The 20967-nt window shown below is 40.9% G+C and overlaps 1 protein-coding gene across 2 annotated transcripts in view; it reads right to left on the bottom strand.

The window, feature by feature from the left end:
• LEMD1 (LEM domain containing 1) overlaps positions 1-20967 on the bottom strand; it is a 425098-nt gene that overhangs the window by 38789 nt on the left and 365342 nt on the right. For both annotated transcript variants that reach the window (XM_082247400.1, XM_082247399.1), the window contains one exon: positions 16532-16609. In XM_082247400.1, the coding sequence (XP_082103526.1) occupies positions 16532-16609 (78 nt within the window). The remainder of the gene's footprint in view (positions 1-16531; positions 16610-20967) is intronic.

Here is a 20967-nt window from a genome sequence, read left to right as displayed (position 1 = left end):
AGGATCAAATACCACCAAAAGAGAAAACTCTATTTATGGGAAAAAAAGGTAATCTTATTTTGGGTACAGCGTCGCACCACCGCACAATTTTAAGTTAAAGTAACGCAGTGCCGTATCGCAGGGGCGTGGTCAGGAAGCGGCCGCATGAGAGCACGCTAAAACACCTAGCTCCAGGCTTCCACAGCCGGCCCGAGTAATCCCCAGCAAACAGATCCCGGCATGTCCCCGGGTAGAAAACGAGGGGCTAACGCAGCCGCACGAACGCCAGGAAGGAAGAACGAGGAGATAATCCAATACCTACGGTCTCCACAGCCTATTACTGTGTCGTCACCCAGCGGAGGTGCGGCAGAAGGAGAGCTCATGCAGGAGGAAGCCGGCGATGCGGCCGGACAGCCGAGAGAGGTACAGGCGGCGTCCACGGCGGTAACACATGGACTTGATGTGCTAGGCGCCCCGCAGTCAGCGGTCTTCCCGCAGACAGACCCTGAGATTCGTGCCTTGCTGAGAGCTCTCCCTACACGCACAGAGATTGAGTCTCTAGTACAGAGGATTGAGGAGACACACAAGCGTGACTCCCAAGCCATAAAGGTGGAAGTACAGGCTGTTAAGGAGAGCGTTCAGAGAGGGGAGCAGATGGTCACCGCTCTGGAGGCGCGGGTAGCAACACTTGAAAAGATCCGAGAGGACTCTAAAAGATCAACTATCATGTTTCAATTACATTTGGAGGACTTAGAGGACAGGAGCCGAAGGAATAACCTGCGGCTCAGAAATATACCGGAGGCGGTGGGAGGAGAGGACTTAAGAGGTAAAGTAATGTCCCTCTTTCAAAAAGTCCTCGGGTTAAACCCACCGGATCATATAGAACTAGACAGAGTCCATCGGGTCACAGGCTACAAACCTACGGACCCAGACATACCGAGGGACGTAGTCTGCAGGATGCACTATTATAATCAAAAAGAAAAAATTAGAAGGCAAGCATGGGAGTTGGGAACAGTGGACCTGGAAGGTGCAGCTATCAAGATATTACCAGATCTATCTAGGGCAACACTGAAGAGGAGAGCTCTACTTCGCCCAGTGTTGGAAATCGCCCGCCAGAAGGGATATACATATCGATGGAAATATCCTTTTGCGGTGACTTTCTGGAAAGAAGCACTAGCATTTACACGTCTCAAACTCAAACTATACACGTCTCAAACTGGTTGGTTAACCTAACACGATCGGATGGCAGACTGCAAAGGGAACCACCAATGGAGACGACGGTTGGGTAGTGTGAGTTATAAATTATATGCTGACATGAAAGAACACTGGTTAATGATATACATTAGATTACCAAGATGATGTTTGTTGCACGCACCTAAGAGTAAAAACTTTCTTACAACTATCCCTACTTAACAGTGATAGACTAAGAACTAAGTACCACGGCCCCATACCTGTCGCCCACAAACCCCTTGTTTAAAAATTTTTTTTTTTTTTTTTTAATTTATAGAAGCCTATCTCCCCCTCCCAACAGAAGAGACGTCCACTCATTACACAGAGAAGGAGTGGGGATGAGCGAGGACTATGAAAACTTATGTTCCCTTTATAATCTGTTTTTTTTTTTTCCACCCCATTCTTTCTCGTCTTATATTTCATCACCCATGAAGAGACATTATGGGACAAGGGGGTTTCTCCTTTCTTTTTGTTCCTCCCTTTTTTTTTTTTTTTTTTAGGAAGGGGGAGGAAAAAGAAAAAAAAAAAAAAAAAAAGGAAAATGTGTAAAAAATGTACAAGGAGGTTTAGAAATTAAATACATGAGATAGTTGTATAGATGTGGGGGGAGGGAATGGGGGATGCAAGGGTGTGCTGTGGGGGGCTGGGGATGGGGTGGGGATGGGGGGATCATGGGGGTGGAGGGTAGAAATACTGTGAGAAATGATAGAGGCAGAGGTAATAATAGGTAAATGTTGACAAAGAGCCGTAACAGAGATCAATGGAAGTAAATGCCTTTTATGTTCATGTGTCTTCCCCGCTGTTTCTCCCCTCGTCTGCGTCCTGCCCCCCCCCCGCCCCTCGCCCTCCCTCCCCCCCCCTTGCCCCCTGGTGTGTCCTCCGCCCCCTACCTCGCTACATTTTGAGAAAAATATGTAAATGGGATTAGGAGTGAGGAACACTTAATATAAGGGAAAATATGGTGATGGTAGATTCACATAAACTAACATAAAAATATTGCCGGTGATAAAAGGAAGAATGCAAAATAAGATAAAAGAAGGGCCGACCGGTGGGAGCCTGGAGATGCCCAAGTGGCAGCTTCCACACCTAAACCCCTACAGGGCACGCGTCCAAATAATTGGTCTCCGACCATTGGCCGCTAAAAGTAGCCCTAAATTCTCTCCTATTTTTGACCTATTTTCGTTTTTGTTTTTTTTTCCCTCTTTCCTCCTTCTTTCTTTTTCCCCCCTGACTGGTTCCAGGCCTTAATAACTAGGTATAATGGATACACTCAAAATATATACGTTAAATGCTAAAGGACTAAATATACCAGAGAAAAGAAGTATTTTACTCTCTGAACTGAAAAAAAACAGATATAGATATAGCATATGTCCAAGAAACCCACTTCAAAGACACTAAAATACCGATACTTAAAAATAGATTTTACCCCCAAGTATATCATTCAACCAGCACGAACAACAAAACTAAAGGGGTTTCTATAATGATCTCAGCAAAAATCCCATGGGCATGTTCACAGATAATGACTGATGTAGATGGCAGATACCTCTTTGTAAAGGGGAACATAGGAAATATCAAAGTAACACTTGCCTCAATATACGGCCCAAACACCCAACAGGATGTTTTCCTGAAAAAGTGTTTGGAGAAGTTGCGAGAATTTCAGGATGGGTTGCTTATCTTGGGAGGAGACATGAACATGCCCCTAATACCTTCAGAAGATACATCAACAGGCAAATCTTCTATACCACCCAGAGTACAGAAAAGGGCCGCAAAGCATCTATATAGGTCACACTTGATTGATGCGTGGCGATTATTACATTCAGGAGAGAAAGACTTCACCTTTTTTTCTAGACCACATGCATTATATTCCCGGATTGACTATTTTTTATACCACACCCACAACTACACTCGATTAAATCGGTAAAAATTGGCCCTATAACATGGTCAGATCACGCCCCATTGATACTTACATATGCTCTACAAGAAACACCTCTAGTAAGATCACAAACATGGACTTTAAATCTTAGCCTGTTACAGGAAACAACAGTTATATCAGAGGTGGAGAAAGAACTAGAACTCATACCAGGGGTGGTATGGGAGGCCCATAAGGCAGTGATCCGGGGAATATTCATAAAACATGGAGCACGACTTAAAAAACTACGCACAAAACAAATGAATCAACTGTTGCAGAAATTACATGAACTGGAATCTCGACACAAACACGCCAACAATGCAGAACTAACTAAAGAAATAACTAACACCCGTAAACAGATAACTGATATCCTTCAATATAAGGCTAAAGCCGCCTTACAAAGAACTAGGAAGACAATATATGAGTCAGGGGACAAATGTGGAAAAATGCTAGCCAGGTCTATACAGGATTCAAGAATAAGAGCATATATCCCTAAATTAATAACACCAAAAGGGGAGAGAATTGAGAAACCAGAATAAATAACTGAAGAATTACGGAAATACTATGAGTCACTATATAATTTAGAAATACAAAAGCTGGAGCCAGAAGAGATGACTCAATACTTAGAAAGATTGGGTATGCCGGCAATATCAGGGGAGGTGAGGGAGTCAATGTCTGCAGATATAACACTGGAAGAACTCCAGAAAGCAATTAAAAATACTAAAATAGGGAAGGCACAGGGGCCAGATGGATTACCAATACAATACTACAAGATATTCTTCCCTAAACTAGGTCTAAAGATGTTGGATCTATTCAATAGATCATCTGCACAAACACCAATACATAAAGATATGTTACGAGCACATATAACGGTGCTACCAAAAGAGGGAAAGGACCCAACAACATGTACTAGCTATAGGCCTATATCATTACTCAATACAGACTTAAAATTATTCTCCAAGGTTGTAGCAAGCAGACTTCAGGCTCACCTCCCTCCCCTGATACATTTGGACCAAGTGGGCTTTGTGCCCAATAGAGAAGCACGAGATAATACAGTAAAAGCCCTAAATCTGTTACAACTAGCCCACGACTCTAAACAAGCCTGCACATTCATAGGGACTGATGTGGAAAAAGCATTTGACCGGGTCAGTTGGAGATTTAGGTTTAAAGTACTACAACATGTGGGGATAGGAGAAAGGATGATAGACTGGATCAAACAATTATATATAAATCCAACTGCCCGGGTCAAAGCAAATGGAATTCTATCAAAGGAATTAGAGATATCCAATGGTACAAGACAGGGATGTCCCCTCTCCCCATTACTATTTACTCTAACGTTAGAGCCCTTTCTATGCACGATACGGAATAATCAGGATATACGGGGAATAAACTTAGCAGGTAGTCAACAGCATATCATCTGCGTAAGCAGAGACTTTTTATTTACGCTAACAAACCCCATTATCTCTCTACCTAATCTTCTACAGGAATTTCGCCAGTATGGAGCATTATTAAATCTGAAAATCAATTTAGGTAAATCTGAAGCGATGGGAATAGGATTAACCAATGATTTAAGATCTCAATTATGTGTAAACTTTGCTCTGAACTGGACGGGAGAGGCACTGAAATACCTAGGAACACTCCTGCCGTTTGAGATGTCCCGGGTATACACTCTAAATTTCCTCCCACTCCTGAATAAAGTAAAGGAACAACTACGAGGGTGGCAAACCGGACTAAGCTCATGGTTTGGAAGATGTAACATTCTTAAAATGGCTATTCTTCCGAGATTTTTGTATTTGTTCCAGGCGATGCCAATTACAATACCACCAAATTACTTTAAACAGATACAATCAGAATTTGCAAAGTTTATTTGGTGCCAAAAAAGACCTAGGTTTCAAAGAATGTTAATACATCTACCTAAAAAGAATGGGGGAATTGCAGTCCCGGATATATCAAAATACTACCAGGCTGTACATCTAGGAAGATTAATAGATTGGTGCTGCCTAAAATAGTGAGACTAAAATATGGCCTAATATAGAGCAGACCCAAAGTGTAATACCTTTAAATAGAGCACCATGGTGCCCAGGACCAATAACGAAGGAAATGATGCAGCATCCAACAATAGGAACTACAATAAGGATATGCAAAAAGTTATTTTGAAACACAGCTATAACTTCAGAAAATACACCTTTATTCCCAATATTAGGGAACCCAGCATTCACCCCTGGCTATCAGGATGCCCGATTCAATAAACTGAGAGAAAAAGGGAAATATCAGGCATCCCATTTTATAAGAGCAGGCGCCTGGGTAACTGTAAATGTTTTGAAGGATCCAGATGAGGATTTTTGCCTAGATCATTGGAGGGCGATACAATTGAATCATTTCTTACAAACACTCCCCCCCCCTGCGGAATTTGATAGACTCATGACTGTTTTTGAGAGTGTATGTACACGGAAGGGCGCAGTCTCTCACATACTCTCAAAGACATATTCCCTGATAATAGAACCACCCTTGGAATATAGACCGCTCTATTTAAAAGGCTGAGAGAGAGAACTAGGGATTACATTTACACAAAAACAAATACAACATATAATAAAATTTACATTCAAGTCCTCTGTATGTACAAAAATACAGGAAACAAATTACAAATTGCTATCAAGGTGGTACTATACACCAACTCGGTTACAAAAATTTTCAGCACAAAATTCGGATAGATGCTGGCGGTGCCTGGAGGAAAGAGGGAATCTCTTTCATATATTCTGGCAATGCCCAAAGATAAAAAGGTTCTGGAGCCAGATAAAGGAAATAATTCAGAAATTCTGTGAATATGATATCCCAGAAGATCCTATATTTTTCCTTTTTCATGCACCAGAAATGTCAGATAGACAATATAAAAAATCGACTTTAAGATATTTTCTAGATTCAGCTAAAGCGTGTATCCCTTTAAAATGGCGAGACCCAAACCCACCAACTATTAGTTTTTGGTTACATAAAGTGGAGGAAATAAACAAATTTGAGGATATGATATTAAGTGGTCAAGATAAAAGGGAGTTGTACACTAAAAAGTGGACCATGTGGAATCAATTTATAGCCTCTGAGGAAGGGAAAACCTTGAATATGGACGATTAGGGAACAGTATAAATGGAGCGACAGAGGGGAGGGGGGTGAGGGTAGGAGGGGGGGGGGGAAGGGAGAGAGAGTCTCATATTCACAGATAACACAAAATCGAGGATAGAAACAATGTGAGATAAATAAAAGAAAGGGAGTAAGGACACTTGGTTGAGAAGCTACACTAAGAGTATATATACACATTAGGTGGGGTTTTTTTTTTTTTCTTTCTCACGGGGTGATGCATTAAAATAAACTGGAAATATGAAAGAAAGAGTGGGGAAAGAGGAGCACGACAAAGAGTTTGACACCCAGGAATTAATAAAGAGGGGTCATGGCACATATATACACAATAGGAATTTTTTTTTTTTAATCTCTCTTTGTCTTCCGACCTCTCCCCTCATCTCCCGCCCCCTTGGATTCCCCTTCGCTTGGGCTCCCCCTATAGGGTGAAATTTTCTTCATGAGGAGGAAAACATTACGAGGATGAATAGAGGAACATTAGCAGGGAATATACAACAGAAATGAATAAACCCCTCTAGAAGGGGTATTGATGTGACCTCAGAAGAGGGAATAGTTGGGGCTTGGGAACCAGTAGGGGGGGGAAATAATTTATATTTTACATTTCCCTCCTCTTTTGTTTTTTTTCCTTTTCCTACTTTTTACTTTTTTTCACTTTTACTTAATTACCTTTTTTCTATTTGATATAAGATATCTTTAGGTGAGTAAAAAGGAGAAAAATGAGAGAAACAGAGGGAATTAAGGTAGCTTATTAATACGGAAGGTTACAATTTAAGAATAAAAAAAAATATGGTTAAATTTGACGTATAATGAATGTAAATGGGATTGTAAAAGGAATACGTTGTATTATTTGTAAAATGTAAACAAGAAATGTTCCCTTTGGTTTCTCTGGCATAAATAAATAAAATTTATAAAAAAAAAAAAAAGAGTAAAAAATTTTTTTTATTCCCAGAATTGTCGCTCTTTTGTTTATAGCACAAAAAAATAAAAAAAATTCCAGAGGATCAAATACCACCAAAAGAAAAAACTCTATTTATGGGAAAAAAAGGTAATCTTATTTTGGGTACAGCGTCGCACCACCGCACAATTTAAAGTTAAAGTAACGCAGTGCCGTATCGCAAAAAAAAATGGCCTGGTCATTAAGGGGGTAAAACCTTTGGGTCCAGAAGTGGTTAAAGGCACCAGCTAGCCCTTTCCCTACGCAAAAAAGAAACTTGGAACCAGAGCCTCCGATACCTAGAAAGGACTTTTCCCCTACCAGGATTCCTGCCCATGCATTATCCGGTCACACAGGAACACAGACAGGCCACAATCCCAACGTAGCTAGTGCGCAATCCCCCACCACACACAGTGCATACAATCCAGCCCCCCTAATAAAGTAAAGTGGCCCTTTGTTTAAAAAGTTTGGAGACCCCCTGCTGTAGATTATTGCTATTCTTGTGCCGCTTTGATGATTAAGCTATTTATCTTGTGTTTGTTTTAATTATTTTAGAAGGATAAAAAATAAATGACTCCAAGTCACAACAGAAGCTTTATTGACAGATTCAACCACACCACAGGCTGTTTGGTTTATTTATGACTAAGTATTTCAACATATGTACAGGCATACCCCACTTTTAAGTACACAATGGGACCAGAGCATGTATGTAAAACGAAAATGTACTTAAAGTGAAACAATACCTTTTTTCATTTCTCAATGCATGTAAATACACTATCTCTATAGGAAATCTTGGTCAGCTTGACATGGCATTGCTCCCAAACAATGTGACAAGGACACCAAGCTTGGGGAGCATGTTAAGGGGATCCAGGACTAGGACATAGATTACCTAGGCAAGCTGGCCAGCCACAAAGGATATGGTGTAGTCCTGGGTCCCCTCTCTGTGCTCCCTAAGTTTGGTATCCCTGTCACTTATGGTTTAGGAGCAGTGCCATGTCAAGCTGACCAAGATTTCCTATAGACGCCAATGTTAAAAACTGGGAGTAGTGTCATGCCAAGCTGAACAAGCTGTGTCCTTACTCGCGAGTGTACTTAAAGTGAGTGTACTTAAAGCGGGGTATGCCTGTACTTATTGAAAGAAACTGTAATGTGAAAAGCAGATTGGACCATGCTTTAAGTTCACACTGGCATTAAAAGCAGATGCAAATGATACAATGGACAGCATACAGTGCTGTTCACATTATCAAAACATGAAGCATTAGCGTCACTTCTTTTCAAAATTGAAGCCTAATGTCGATTCAGGAGGAGTTTGAAGCCTTTCAACCCCTCTTTTTCAAGTATATTTTAACATGTCTCAAATGCTCTGGCAGGTATTTGCAGGGTGGTTGCAGTGCAGGGCGTTATTTCCTGTAATGTCACTACTCATTCAAAAAAGGGGAATTTGTGGAGTGATTTTAATGCGCCTTAATGCGCATCAAATGCTTCAAAACTGTGCATGGGGAGTTTGGGGAGAGTTTTTAACTCGTCATTAACGCTTGTAAAACGCCAGGCTAACACCCATACTAAAGCTCATTAATGCAAGTCTAACACCCATACTAACATTATAGGAGCATTTGTGAATGTTAGAAGTTTAGTCAAGAGTGAACAAGCCTCAAAAGTACTTTTGCCTTTCTCTGAACTACCTAAATGGTCAGGTAAACCAGTCACAAACCCGGACAATGCAAACCTAGGAAATAATGGCCAAATGCATAAATGCAAAAAAAAAAAAAAAATAGGGATTAGTTTAATCCACATGCCACAATGATCAGGAGATACAGGAGGCTTACCTTCAAAGACTTTCTGTAAAAAGCCAAAGCTGCCTTGGTCCCTCCTGCCTGCCAAGCCTAGGCTAGCCTCCATGCTGTCTCTAACATCCTAGAAATGCGCATTAACCAATGGGGAAGCTTGGGAGCTGGGCAGTGTAACCTTTGTTAACCCTTTCACTGCCAGGCCCTGTGCTCCACTTTTAAACTTCGCTTTGCAATTTATCCATTGCTTTTTGATTTTTTCCCTTACAGCTTTCAGTGAGTGTGGACCTGAAAGCGGGGGAGCACTAGTGGATCCACATTCACGGCTTATCACCAGAGACTGTTTTATTTGCACTTGTCACTTTATATGGACACATTCATTTTTTGGTTCAATTTATATTTTATGTACTGTGTTTTTGTATTCTTTTGCACTGCGAGCACTTTTTTATATTACACCACGTTCTGTCATATACTTGAGATATATTGTTTATTGATTTTCCTGTCACTTGTTTTGCACTGAGAGCACTTTATTTTTGGATCTATAGCCAGGGTGTACTGATATTGGTCATATAGTTACTGTATTGTATATGTATCACCTTTATTTCCATGAACACATGGGTTTAAGGATATAGCACTTTTATTGTATGCGATTCTCTCTAGGCATTCCTAGTGCCCTCTATAGTGTGCTGGAATTTGGTTATACTGGTGTATTGAATACACATCACTTATACAGTATATAGATTATTTTTACACACAGTGGGCCTGAGTCTATAAGAGTCCCACTGGGAGGGGCGAAACGCGTCAACGAGAGTTCAGGCTTTGCAGCAACGTCAACGTCTCTTCCGGGCTGTTGGAACACAAGCGGAAGTGTGCTGGAACATACACTGCTTTTTCTTATGGTGAACATATGGTATTGCCATTCAACCAGCCTCTAGGAGCTTCTAATCTACCAATTTATTAATCTACATGCCTATGAACATCCGATACATTGCAAGTGCATATTTTTCTTGGATTTTTTTATTAAAAGTATTGAACATACTGCACTATTAGGATCTTCTTCGTCTTTCCATGCTGAGTATTGGGAAATCGGAGACACTCAAGGAGCCCCATCTTCTACACTTACGAATTACAAGCTTGATAAGACCCCTATGCAGTATTGCCTAGGGTTCCACATTTTCTGGTAAGTAGATTAACTTCGGGGGGCGTGAAACACAGAGTCACCTCTCATGAAAGTCACATAGATGCTATGAACTAATTGAGCACTATTTACGAACTTTCACTAGACACTTGCCTAAAAATATATTTTTCGAATTATTTATTAACCACTTAAGCCCCGGAGGATTTTCCTGCTCAAAGACCAGGGCCTATTTTGCGATTCGGCACTGCGTGAATTTAACGGACAATTGAACGGGCGTGCGACACTGTACTCAAATGAAATTGACGTCCTTTTTTTCCCACAAATAGAGCTTTCTTTTGGTGGTATTTGATCACCTGTGTGATTTTTATTTTTTGTACTATAAACAAAAAAGAGCGTCAATTTTAAAAAAAACAATATTTTTTATATGAAATTCCCCCCCAAAAAATGTAAAAATGTAAATTTAACATTTTAGGCCAATTTGTTTTCTGCTACAAATTTTTGGTAGAAAAAAAAAAATCGCAATAAGCGTTTTGATTGGTTTGCGCAAAAGTTATAGCGTTTACTAACTAAGGGAAAGATTTATGTCATTTTTATTGTTTTTTTTTTTAACTAGTAATGCCGGTGATCTGCGATTTTTTTTTGCAGGACTGCGACGGACAGATCTGGCCCTTGATTAAAATTTTTTACACTTTTGGGGGTACCAGTGACATTACTACAGTAATCAGTGCTATATATATGCACTGTTACTGTAAAAATGACACTGGCAGGGAAGGTGTTAACTTTATTAGTGATCAAGGGGTTATTAGGAGCGTGATTCTAACTGTAAAGGGGAGTGGCTTGTGATGTAACCACAGAGACATATGATCCTACATAGCAGGATCGTATGATCTCTGCAGTTACACCAGGGAGAATGACAGGCGGCTTTGTTTACATCAGCTGCCTGCCTTTCTCCCTCTCCTGCGGGAGATCGCGAGTGGCCGGCGGACATCGGAGCCGCTGGTCACACGCGCAGGGATAGCCATGAACGAGCGGGGGCAGGAGCGCGCCTCCGGCTGTGCGCGCTCGCCCCCTACAGGCTCCTGGGCGAGCGACGTAGTACTACGTCGCTTTGCACAACAGGGGCTGACTGCCGCAGTAAATATACTGTGGGCGGTCGGCAAGTGGTTAATTTGTTCACTATATATTTTTTTAAACTTTTTTTTTGTTTGATTATATCTTCCTCTTTGTGGGAATATGAATTCAATCTAATAGGTTATGTACGCGGATTGATGTATTAAGTATTTTAAATTAAATCAGGTATATAGGTTTGGTGAGATGTACTGTCTTTAGCGCGGTGTTATGGTTATCTACATTTTTTGATTAATGGGCTTAAAGAAATAGCACTTTTTTGACGGATACAGTTATAGCTTTTCTCAGGCAGCGCCCCCTACCCCGCCTCCTTTTCATATCCAATAAATAACCACTATTTGTAAATTTTAGATTGCGCCTTTTGGTGAAATGATGAAAATCGAACATATGCAAAAATGGAAATATCCAAATTTCTCCAAAAAAATCTAAAGGTTTTCATTGTTCCCTTACAGCTTTTCCCCAGACCCCCAAACCATATATTTTCTGAAAGCACATGACCTGTAGAATAAAAAGAAGGCGCTACTGATTTGAACATCCTGCGATATTTGCGGAAATCAAAAACAATATATTCGCTAAAAAAAAAATCTCTAAAATAATTTTTAGCAGATATAAGCAAAGCAAATTTTACAAAATTCCTGCTAAATACGCAAACATGTAAATAACCACATTTCTCTAAAAATCTGAAGGTTTTCATTGTTCCCTTACAGCTTTCATGTTAAAGACCCCCCCAAACCATATATTTTCTGAAAGCATAGGACCAGTAGAATAAAAAGAAGGTGATACTGATTTTTAAGGCCCCACGATATTTGCGCAAATGTTTACCAAAACAATATTTTCACTAAAAATACACTAAAATCATAATTCTCAGATACAAACACAGCCAATTTTACGAAATGGTGAAAACTGAACGTACAAAAAACTACAAATAAATAACTATAAATAAAACTACACAAAACTATAAATAACCAGATATCTCTAAAAATCTGGAGGTTTTAATTTTTTACTTACAGCTTTAAGAGTTTTTAAAAGACCCCCCCAAACTACACATTTTCTGAAAGCAAAAGGGCCAGTAAAATAAATGGAAGGTGCTACTGATTTTTAAGGCCCTGCGATATTTACGCAAATGTTTACCAAAACAATATTTTCGCTAGAAATGCACTAAAATAATTATTAGCAGATACAAACAGCAAATTTTACAAAATAAAAACCTAAACCTGTATTGAGTTAATAAATATTTGTAAATTGTACATTTTAAATTGCGCCTTTTTGAGAAATAGTGAAAATGGGACGTATGCAAAAATTTCTCTAAAAATCTGGAGGTTTTCCTTTTTCATCTACAGCTTTCAGTTTGTAAAAGACCCCCCAAACCAAATATTTTCTGAAAGCACAAGGCCAGTAGAATAAAAAGAAGGCGCTACTTATTTTTAAGGCACCATGATATTTGCGCAAATGTTTCATCAAAAAAATATTTTCGCTAAAAATACACTAAAATCATTAATTCATACATGGATATATACATGGCAAAATGTACAAAATTCCTGCTAAATTTCTACTTAATAAAAAAGTTAAACCTATATTGAGATAATAAATATAAAATATTTGGACATTTTAAATTGCACCTTTTGTGAGATGGTGAAAACTGAAGGTAGGCAAAACTAAATAAAAACAAATTGCTCCGGAGGTTACCATTTTTCACTTACAGCTTTCAGAATTTGAAAAGACCCCTCAAACTATACATTTTCTGAAAGCACATGACCTGTAAAAAAGTGCTACAGAGTTTTTTGGGCCCCGCAATAATTTACATAGTTCCATAGTAGTTGTGGTTGAATAAAGACAATAGTCCATCCAGTTAAACCCGTGTAGGCGCGCGTGGTCATAATTATCTCCCATACCCCTTAATGTTCTGATCCTGGAGATGTACGTCCAAGAGTCTTTTGAAAGTAGCCATACTTCCCGCACAAACTACCTCTTTTGGTAGAGAATTCAACAATCTTGTAGCCCTAACAGTAAAGAACCCCCTGCGTTGCCTGAGGTTAAAACGCTTCTCCTCTAATCGCATTGTATGCCCTCGAGTCCTCGTGCAATCCTTGCGACTGAATAGCTTATTTTCTAAGCTGAGATCACCATTGAGGTATTTATAAATTGCTATCTCCCTGGCGTCTCCTCTCCAGGGAGAATAAATAAAGTGATTGTAGACGCTCTTCATAATTAAGGTCCTCCAATCCCCTAATTAGTTTAGTTGCCCTTCTGTGGACTCTCTCCAGCTCCAACACATCCCTCCTGAGGACTGGCGGCCAGAACTGGACAGAATACTCCAGATGCAGGCAGGCCAGAGTTTTATAAAGTGGAAGGATTATAGTTTTATCTCTGGAATACATCCCATTCTTTATGCATGCTAATATTCTGCCGGATTTGGCAGCTGCCGCAAATGTTCATCATATTGCTATTTTCACTAAAAAATAAACTAAAATCATTAATGGTGCACATAAACACAACATAACTTACAAAATTCCTGCTAAAGTTGTTCCGTGTCCCATTTATGTCAATTGGGATGCCATGGCTTCACAGGCATAGCTGCTGTTCCCAATCTGTCATCCGTGTGGGTGCACGACCCCGAACGCAGACAGTGTGAGCTCAGGGACATGCACGCAGACCTACATGGATGTCAAATTGGGAGCAATGGCTCTGTTCTTGCAGTTGCTACATCCCAAATGACATCAGTGGGACTGCCTGCACAGAGATGCACGGAACCACTGTGCATCCCTGTAAAGGTTTGTTGTGTATGCCCGGTGTGAACAAGGCCTTAGGCCCCTTTCATACAAGCAGACCAATCGGGTCTGCCTGTCCATTTTGTTAAGCTGGCCCAATCGGACCACCCATTGTTTTCTATGGAGAGGCTGATGTAAATGGACATGTGTTAGTTTACACCCGCCTGCATCCTACCAGGTCCACTAAAAACAGATGGATGGGGATCCTTTTCCCCATTCGTCTAGCAGATCGGATTGTATAGTATCGGCGGACAGGCAGTCTATTTCCATCCGACCGCTAAATAGAGAACAGCGGTCTGTGTCCGTGACCGCATTGCATTAGCAGAGCAGATGTGTTGTCCGCCTGCTCCATGTTTTTTTTTTTTTTTTTTTTACTTTTTAAATTTTTCTACAAATATATATATATATATATATATATATATTTATCTTTTATTTTTTTCTGGGGGGGGGAGTCTTTGAGTTATCAGAGGTCTATACAGAACCCCATATCTCTTTTGAGACCTCTGCATTATCAGACGGGCGGGGGGGGGGGGCATCTCTGGATCCCCTCTAAGCCCAGGCAGTGGAGGGATACTGGCTTCTAAAGGTAGCTGCAGGGATAGGATTTGTTGGGGGGGGGGGGTAAGTGCTGGGGGCAGGAAGGGAGGTGAAGAGGATAGGAAAGGAGAGTTGGGGGGGTCGTTTTAGGTGACAGGGAGTGGGCTGGAAGTGGAGAGGCTGGGGACAGGCAGCATGGGGCGGGGGCTGATCACATTTTAGTTAATAGCGCTGATGAGTGGATTGTAATGCGCTGATCAGAGAAAGAATTGTTCAGCAGAGTCTGCTGAACAATTGTGTTATACCGTAAGTTCATGTTCATTGAAGTGACCATGAGCTTATAGCAGGAGGAGAAATGAAGTACATATGGTGAACAGATCTGGCCAGCTGCAAGAAGTGCTGTAGGTCTGTACCCTGTATGGAGCTGGCAGTAAAAGGGTTAAATCATCTTCTTATACATACTTTGAATTTTTTTTTGGGGGGGGGGGGGTTACCTTAATGGGCTTTGGATTCTAAGGGTGCAAGGTCTTTTTTAATGGCTCCAAGCAGTTAAAGTTGAACTACGGGGCACAAAAACTTTCCATTATATACAGTTGTGCTCATAAATTTACATACCCTGACAGAATTTATGATTTCTTGGCCATTTTTCTGAGAATATCAATGATAACACAAAAACTTTTCTTTCACTCATGCTTAGTGTTTGACTGAAGCCATTTATTATAAATCAACTGTGTTTACTCTTTTTAAATCATAATGACAACAGAACCTACCCAAATGACCCTGATCAAAAGTTTACTTACCCTGGTTATTTTGGCCTGATAACATGCACACAAGTTGACACAAAGGTGTTTGAATGGCTATTAAAAGGTAACCATCCTCATCTGTGATCTGTTTGCTTATAATTAGTGTTTGTGTAATAAAGGTCAATGAGTTTCTGGACTCCTGACAGACCCTTGCATCTTTCTGCTGCACTGACATTTCTGGATTCTGAGTCATGGGAAAGCAAAAAAATTGTCAAAGGATCTGCGGGAAAAGGTAGTTGGAACTGTATAAAACAGGAAAGGGATATAAAAAGATATTTTATATATATATATATATATATATATATATATATATATATATATATATAGCGAGGAGACATCGCTGAAATTGGCAGCAGAGGAGGATCACCCAACACTGAGGAGATCCACTCAACATACGGAGTCCGTCTGAGATCTGGTTCCTGTGGACCCCTTGGAATCTTTGGGCCTATTTATCATTAGCCTTTGGTAAGCGGTACCTGTACAGAAAATTTCGTCAGACGTGCTGTTTGCCTTCATATGGACTTTATTTCTGGACTTTTTTTACATTATCATATATGTTTTCACTATTTAGCGCAACTTATATTTATATATGTAAACTTTTGAGCAGGGTCATTTAGGTAGTTTCTGTTTTTATTATGATTTAAAAAGCGTGAACATGGTTAATTGATAATAAATGGCTTCAGCAAAACACTAACCAGGAGTGAAAGTTTTTGTTTTATCATTCACATGCTCTGAAAAAATGGCCAAGAAATCATAAAATTCTGCCAGGGTATGTAAACTTATAAGCACAACTGTATATTCCTCAATAGTCACAAAAATGATAAATCCTCTTTGTGTGCACCAAATGCCTTTCCACCCCAGATATCAACTTGTAAATGTAGGAGTGACAACATCACTGTGCTGTACATAGCCTGTGCAGAGAGCAGAGTTGTGGGAGATGCCAACCATGCTCCACCTACTACTACATTACAGGCTGCTTGCAGAAAACTACGAGAGGGTGGAGATGAGACCAGTCACCCTACCCAGTCTTCATTACAGGAAGCTCCTGCACAGAGGTAAGGTTTCACACTATTACTGCAAAGAGCTGGAAGAAATACACAAAGCACACCAAATTCAAGTAAGAACACATGTATTTAGACAAAGTTTGCTATCTTCAGTTTAAAGATTCTAGCCTGAAACAAAGCATTACCTGACTTTTTAGAGCCTGATTTTTACCATCATTGTTGTTCCCTGAAGGTTGGCCCAAAGAAGATCTCCGATCCATCTGCTTAAACAAAATGTGCGCCATTAGATTTGTATAGCATTTTCTTTACCTCCCTAGGGTTAATTTTATTAACCCATTCCTACCTGGTTTTCTGAAGGTGGGCTGAAATAGCATACTCAACCTGCCAGCGAATCCAGCGCTGTCTCCTGTTGAAAGCTTCTGCACTGCTGGGTCTCGTGAAGCCTTCTGCCGGCTGTCTCATCCAGGTCCTGCAGCTAGCCTCCTGATGTTGCTGCACTGCACATGTGCAATGGGTTAAACACAGCCATGAAGCCTCCTGCGGCTTATGAAATGGGGATCTCAGGAGGCTTGGGTACAGGAAGGACATCATTCTGGCCTAGGCTTTGCTCTCTTTATTTTAACAGAAATAAAAAAAAAACTTCCAAGTACTTTTTTTTAATAATCAAGATACAGCTGTCATGTGACCCAGCTCTTTCCCAGCTTAAAAAAAACTTTTCTATTAAACAGTGGCTTCACAGATCTTTATTAGAAGTATTAAACTCTTCATATGAATTAAAAACTTGACATCATTTGCTGAGCAGGTCAAAGCATGATCCAATTTTCTCCAGCGGAGGAATTGGATATTTCCTGGATCAACAATCCCTGGTGTTATTACCTATAAATGTTACTATCCAGTTAGTTGTGTTATGTTCATTTAGGAGTGCATTCAGCTAATTTTTAAAACAACCTATTGCGCTGGCCAGAACCAGTTCTTGAGGAAACCGATTTTACATCTCTTACTGTGAAGTAGACTTTCCATATGTCAGATTAGATGGTGCTGGCATAACCTTCTGAAGGGACTAATGCAGATAGAGGAAGGAGAGAACAGCTAAGAACCGCACTATGTGCTTTAGATTAACCACTGCTTTGGATCCATGCCTTCCCCTAGTAAAATCAACTCCCACAGTACACAAACACTAGCTGGGCACACAGTTAACCCTTGTTCGTCCCTGATGTTTAATCCCTTCCCAGCCAGTTTCATTACTACAGTGACAGTGCATATTTTTAGCACTGATCACTGTATTAGTGTGACTGGTCCCCAAAGAGTGTAAAAAGTGTCAGTGTCCGATTGTCTGCCGCAATATCGCAGTCCGGCTATAAGTTGCTGATCGCCGCCATTACTAGTAAAAAATGAAAAAAAGTCCCATAGTCTGTAGACGCTATAACTTTTGAACAAACCAATCAATATACGCTTATTGGGATTTTTTTTACCAACAAGTATGTAGCAGAATACATATTAGCCTAAATTAATGAATACATTTGATTTTAAAAACTTTATTGGATATTTTTTTTTTTGCAGTAAAGTAAAAAAATAGTAGTTTTGTACTTACCGTAAAATCCATTTCTCTGAATTATTGACGGACATAGCTCTCCTTTATTAGAGAACCACATGGTTATACTGCCCCCTACAGGAGTATGACACTAAGCAGAAAAAAGACTTGGCTACACATATGGACAGTCCTAGGTGCTATAAATCCCCCACTCTGCTATAGGCCTTCAGTTTAGTAACAAGCAGTGTCAGAAGTATTTAAACTCCATAGAGGGGTGGGTGCTGTGTCTGTCAATGATTTACGGCAAGTACAAAAATCCCATTTTTTTTTTCGTTCATTGACAGGCAGAGCTCTCCATTATTCAGATCCACAGGGATGTCCTTAAGGAGTGCAAAAGAAGAGGGGTGGGAAAACAAAAAATCTCAAGGATAAACACAATAGCCCCCCAGGTAAACAGAAGCTTAACAAAAAACAACTGGAGCCCAACCTGAAAAATACACCCCGAAAGAGGGAACAGAACCTCTAAATAGCAGCCTGAAAAACTTTGCGGTCAAAGGAAGCATCTGCAGAGGCCAACACACAACCAAGTGGCCGCCTTGCAAATCTTCGCCACTGACGCCTGATGACGGAAGGCCCAAGAAGCACTAAGCACCCGAGTAGAGTGCACCGTTACAGGGAAAGGAGGAACCAGACCCTTAATAGCATAGGTCTGAGTCACCGTCTGTTTGATCCATCTGAAAATGGTCGCAGAAGAAGCAGACAGCCCTTTTCTTGGCCCATCGCATCCGTGATCATAAACAGCGAGTCTGACCTCCGAAAAAGACTCAGTGGCTGCCAAATACACCCAAATCGCCCGAACCACATTAAGGGAATGCAAAGCCAATTCCTTAGAATGTTTGGGCCTGGGGCACAGGGAAGGCAACAAAATGTCTTCATTCAAATGGAAATCAGGGACTACCTTAAGAAAGAAAAGAAGAACATTTGCCCTGGTGGGACTTTAATTGAGGTGAACGAAATAGTCACTTTGATAAAAAGAAGTTTATTGTAAAACATGCAAAAAATACATGGCCATCACATGCATAGAATACATGACCAATATTACACACAGGCATCATTGCATTGCATATGAAGCTTGATGGCAAGATAATACCAGCATTGCATATATATTATCATTTATATTGAATTTTGAACTCAACGCGTTTACGTGGGTCGGATGCCAACTCATCAGGAGTAATGATGCACGAGCGTGTCTATAAAATAAATACATATTAGTATGGAATATTATACATAGTGCTGATCAATGAGTGCAGAGACTCAATTAAATATGTAACCCAAATGGGGAGATTCGCACTTGCATATGATTAGGCCAAACCGATGGGTATGACGCTGCCATGGGGTGGAGGCACCAAGTCCTACCCAGGAGCTGAAGGAGCCAGAATCTGCAGCAACCAAACGGGGACCAGGCGAGAACATATATGGGAAAAGTGTAGTGAAATCTGTGGTTTCCATGGAGCTGGCTGAAAAAAATTGTATATATGTATATCAATATACTGTAGTAAATGCTGCATCACATTAGTGATAACAGAAAGAGTATAATTATATGTAGGTAACAGCACCAGTATTTGGAAACCAATGAAAAAAAGGGGGGGGGGAGTGCCAGAGTAGTACATATAGATGTGCAGATATATAGATATGATAAAAGGAAAAGGGCGATGAGAAGAGATGAAAGTGCCAAGATTGTGAAAGAACAAAAGGAATGGAAAATAAAATAAAAGTGTGCAAGTCCATGTATGAAAAGGTGTGTAGTTGTTATCACCATTGTGTACCAACCAATATAGTATGTGCCTTAGAAAGTTGGAGGACATCTGTGGTGCATCCCAAGTTTGTTTCTCACCTGTTAGCCCATCTGGATTGAAAACAGAACGGGTCCCTAACGCCATGTGGGATGGTGAACATGCGCAGGCACGCCGACAGAGTGCATCTGCCATGTGGAGAGACCAGCGACGCACTGGTATCCACATCCATCCAGGGTGTATACACCGCTGCCACGTGTGCACGCCGCAAACGCGGCGGTCTGACGTGGTCAGCGGGAACATGGCACCGATATATAGGTGCCCCCGCCCAGGGGTGGGAGGAGACAGCAGGGGAAGAAAACCCTTCCCTTTCATATATCGCAGCTCCCGGATAGGACACAAGCCCACCACCAGAGGGAGCGCCAAAACCACTAGTCTGCCAATGACATGTTCTTTTCTGTATGCAGTCAGGGATGGAGGTGTACGCAATGACAGTGTCAGACCATTTTTATCAATATTGTACCTTAGGAAGGAATGATGAACATGGGCGAAGAACTATCTCATCTTTTTGGACCACCAAGTGGGGGGTACAACAAGATAATGTTGCCAGCTCTGACACCCTGCAAGCAGAGGTAATAGCCACAAAAAAGGCCACCTTCTGGGACAGCGTAAGCAGGGGAATCGCCTGAATATTTTCAAAGGGAGGCTTCTGGAGAACTGAAAGCGCCAAGTTCAGATCCTATGGCGGTAGAGGAGACCGCACCAGTGGAGTCAGATGTCAAACACCTTGAATAAAAGTACGAACCAAGGAGTGCGTGGACAGAGATCGTTGAAAGACCGCCAAGGCCGACACCTGGCCCTTGATGGTACTCAAGGCCAACTTCTGCTCAACACCTCATTGAAGAAAGGTCCAAATCCGAGCCACCGAAAAAGATTGAGAGTGAACTCCAATCGACTCACACCACGAAATGTACGCTTTCCATGTACAATGGTAAATATTCCTAGAGGTAGACTACCTAGACTTCAGCAGTGTCTGAATCACCGACCAAGGCAAACCTCTATCCTTTAGCACCTGGATTTCAATAGCCAGGTGGTTAAAGCCTATAACTGTAAAGAAGGATGGAAGATCGGCCCTTGAGACAGATTCTTCCTGAGAGGCAGTCTCCAAGGGACATCAGTGACCAGTCCCACCAGGTTGGTGTACCAAGACTGGCGGGGCCACCAGAATAACCTGAATCCCTATGGCCTCGATCTTGCGCTAAAGCCGTGGCAGAAGCTTGAGGAGGAAAGGCGTATT

The sequence above is a fragment of the Pelophylax lessonae genome, assembly GCF_965119305.1.
Source record: "Pelophylax lessonae genome assembly, chromosome: 2".
NCBI lineage: Eukaryota > Metazoa > Chordata > Amphibia > Anura > Ranidae > Pelophylax > Pelophylax lessonae.
This window is presented reverse-complemented; position numbering and strand designations above follow the sequence as displayed.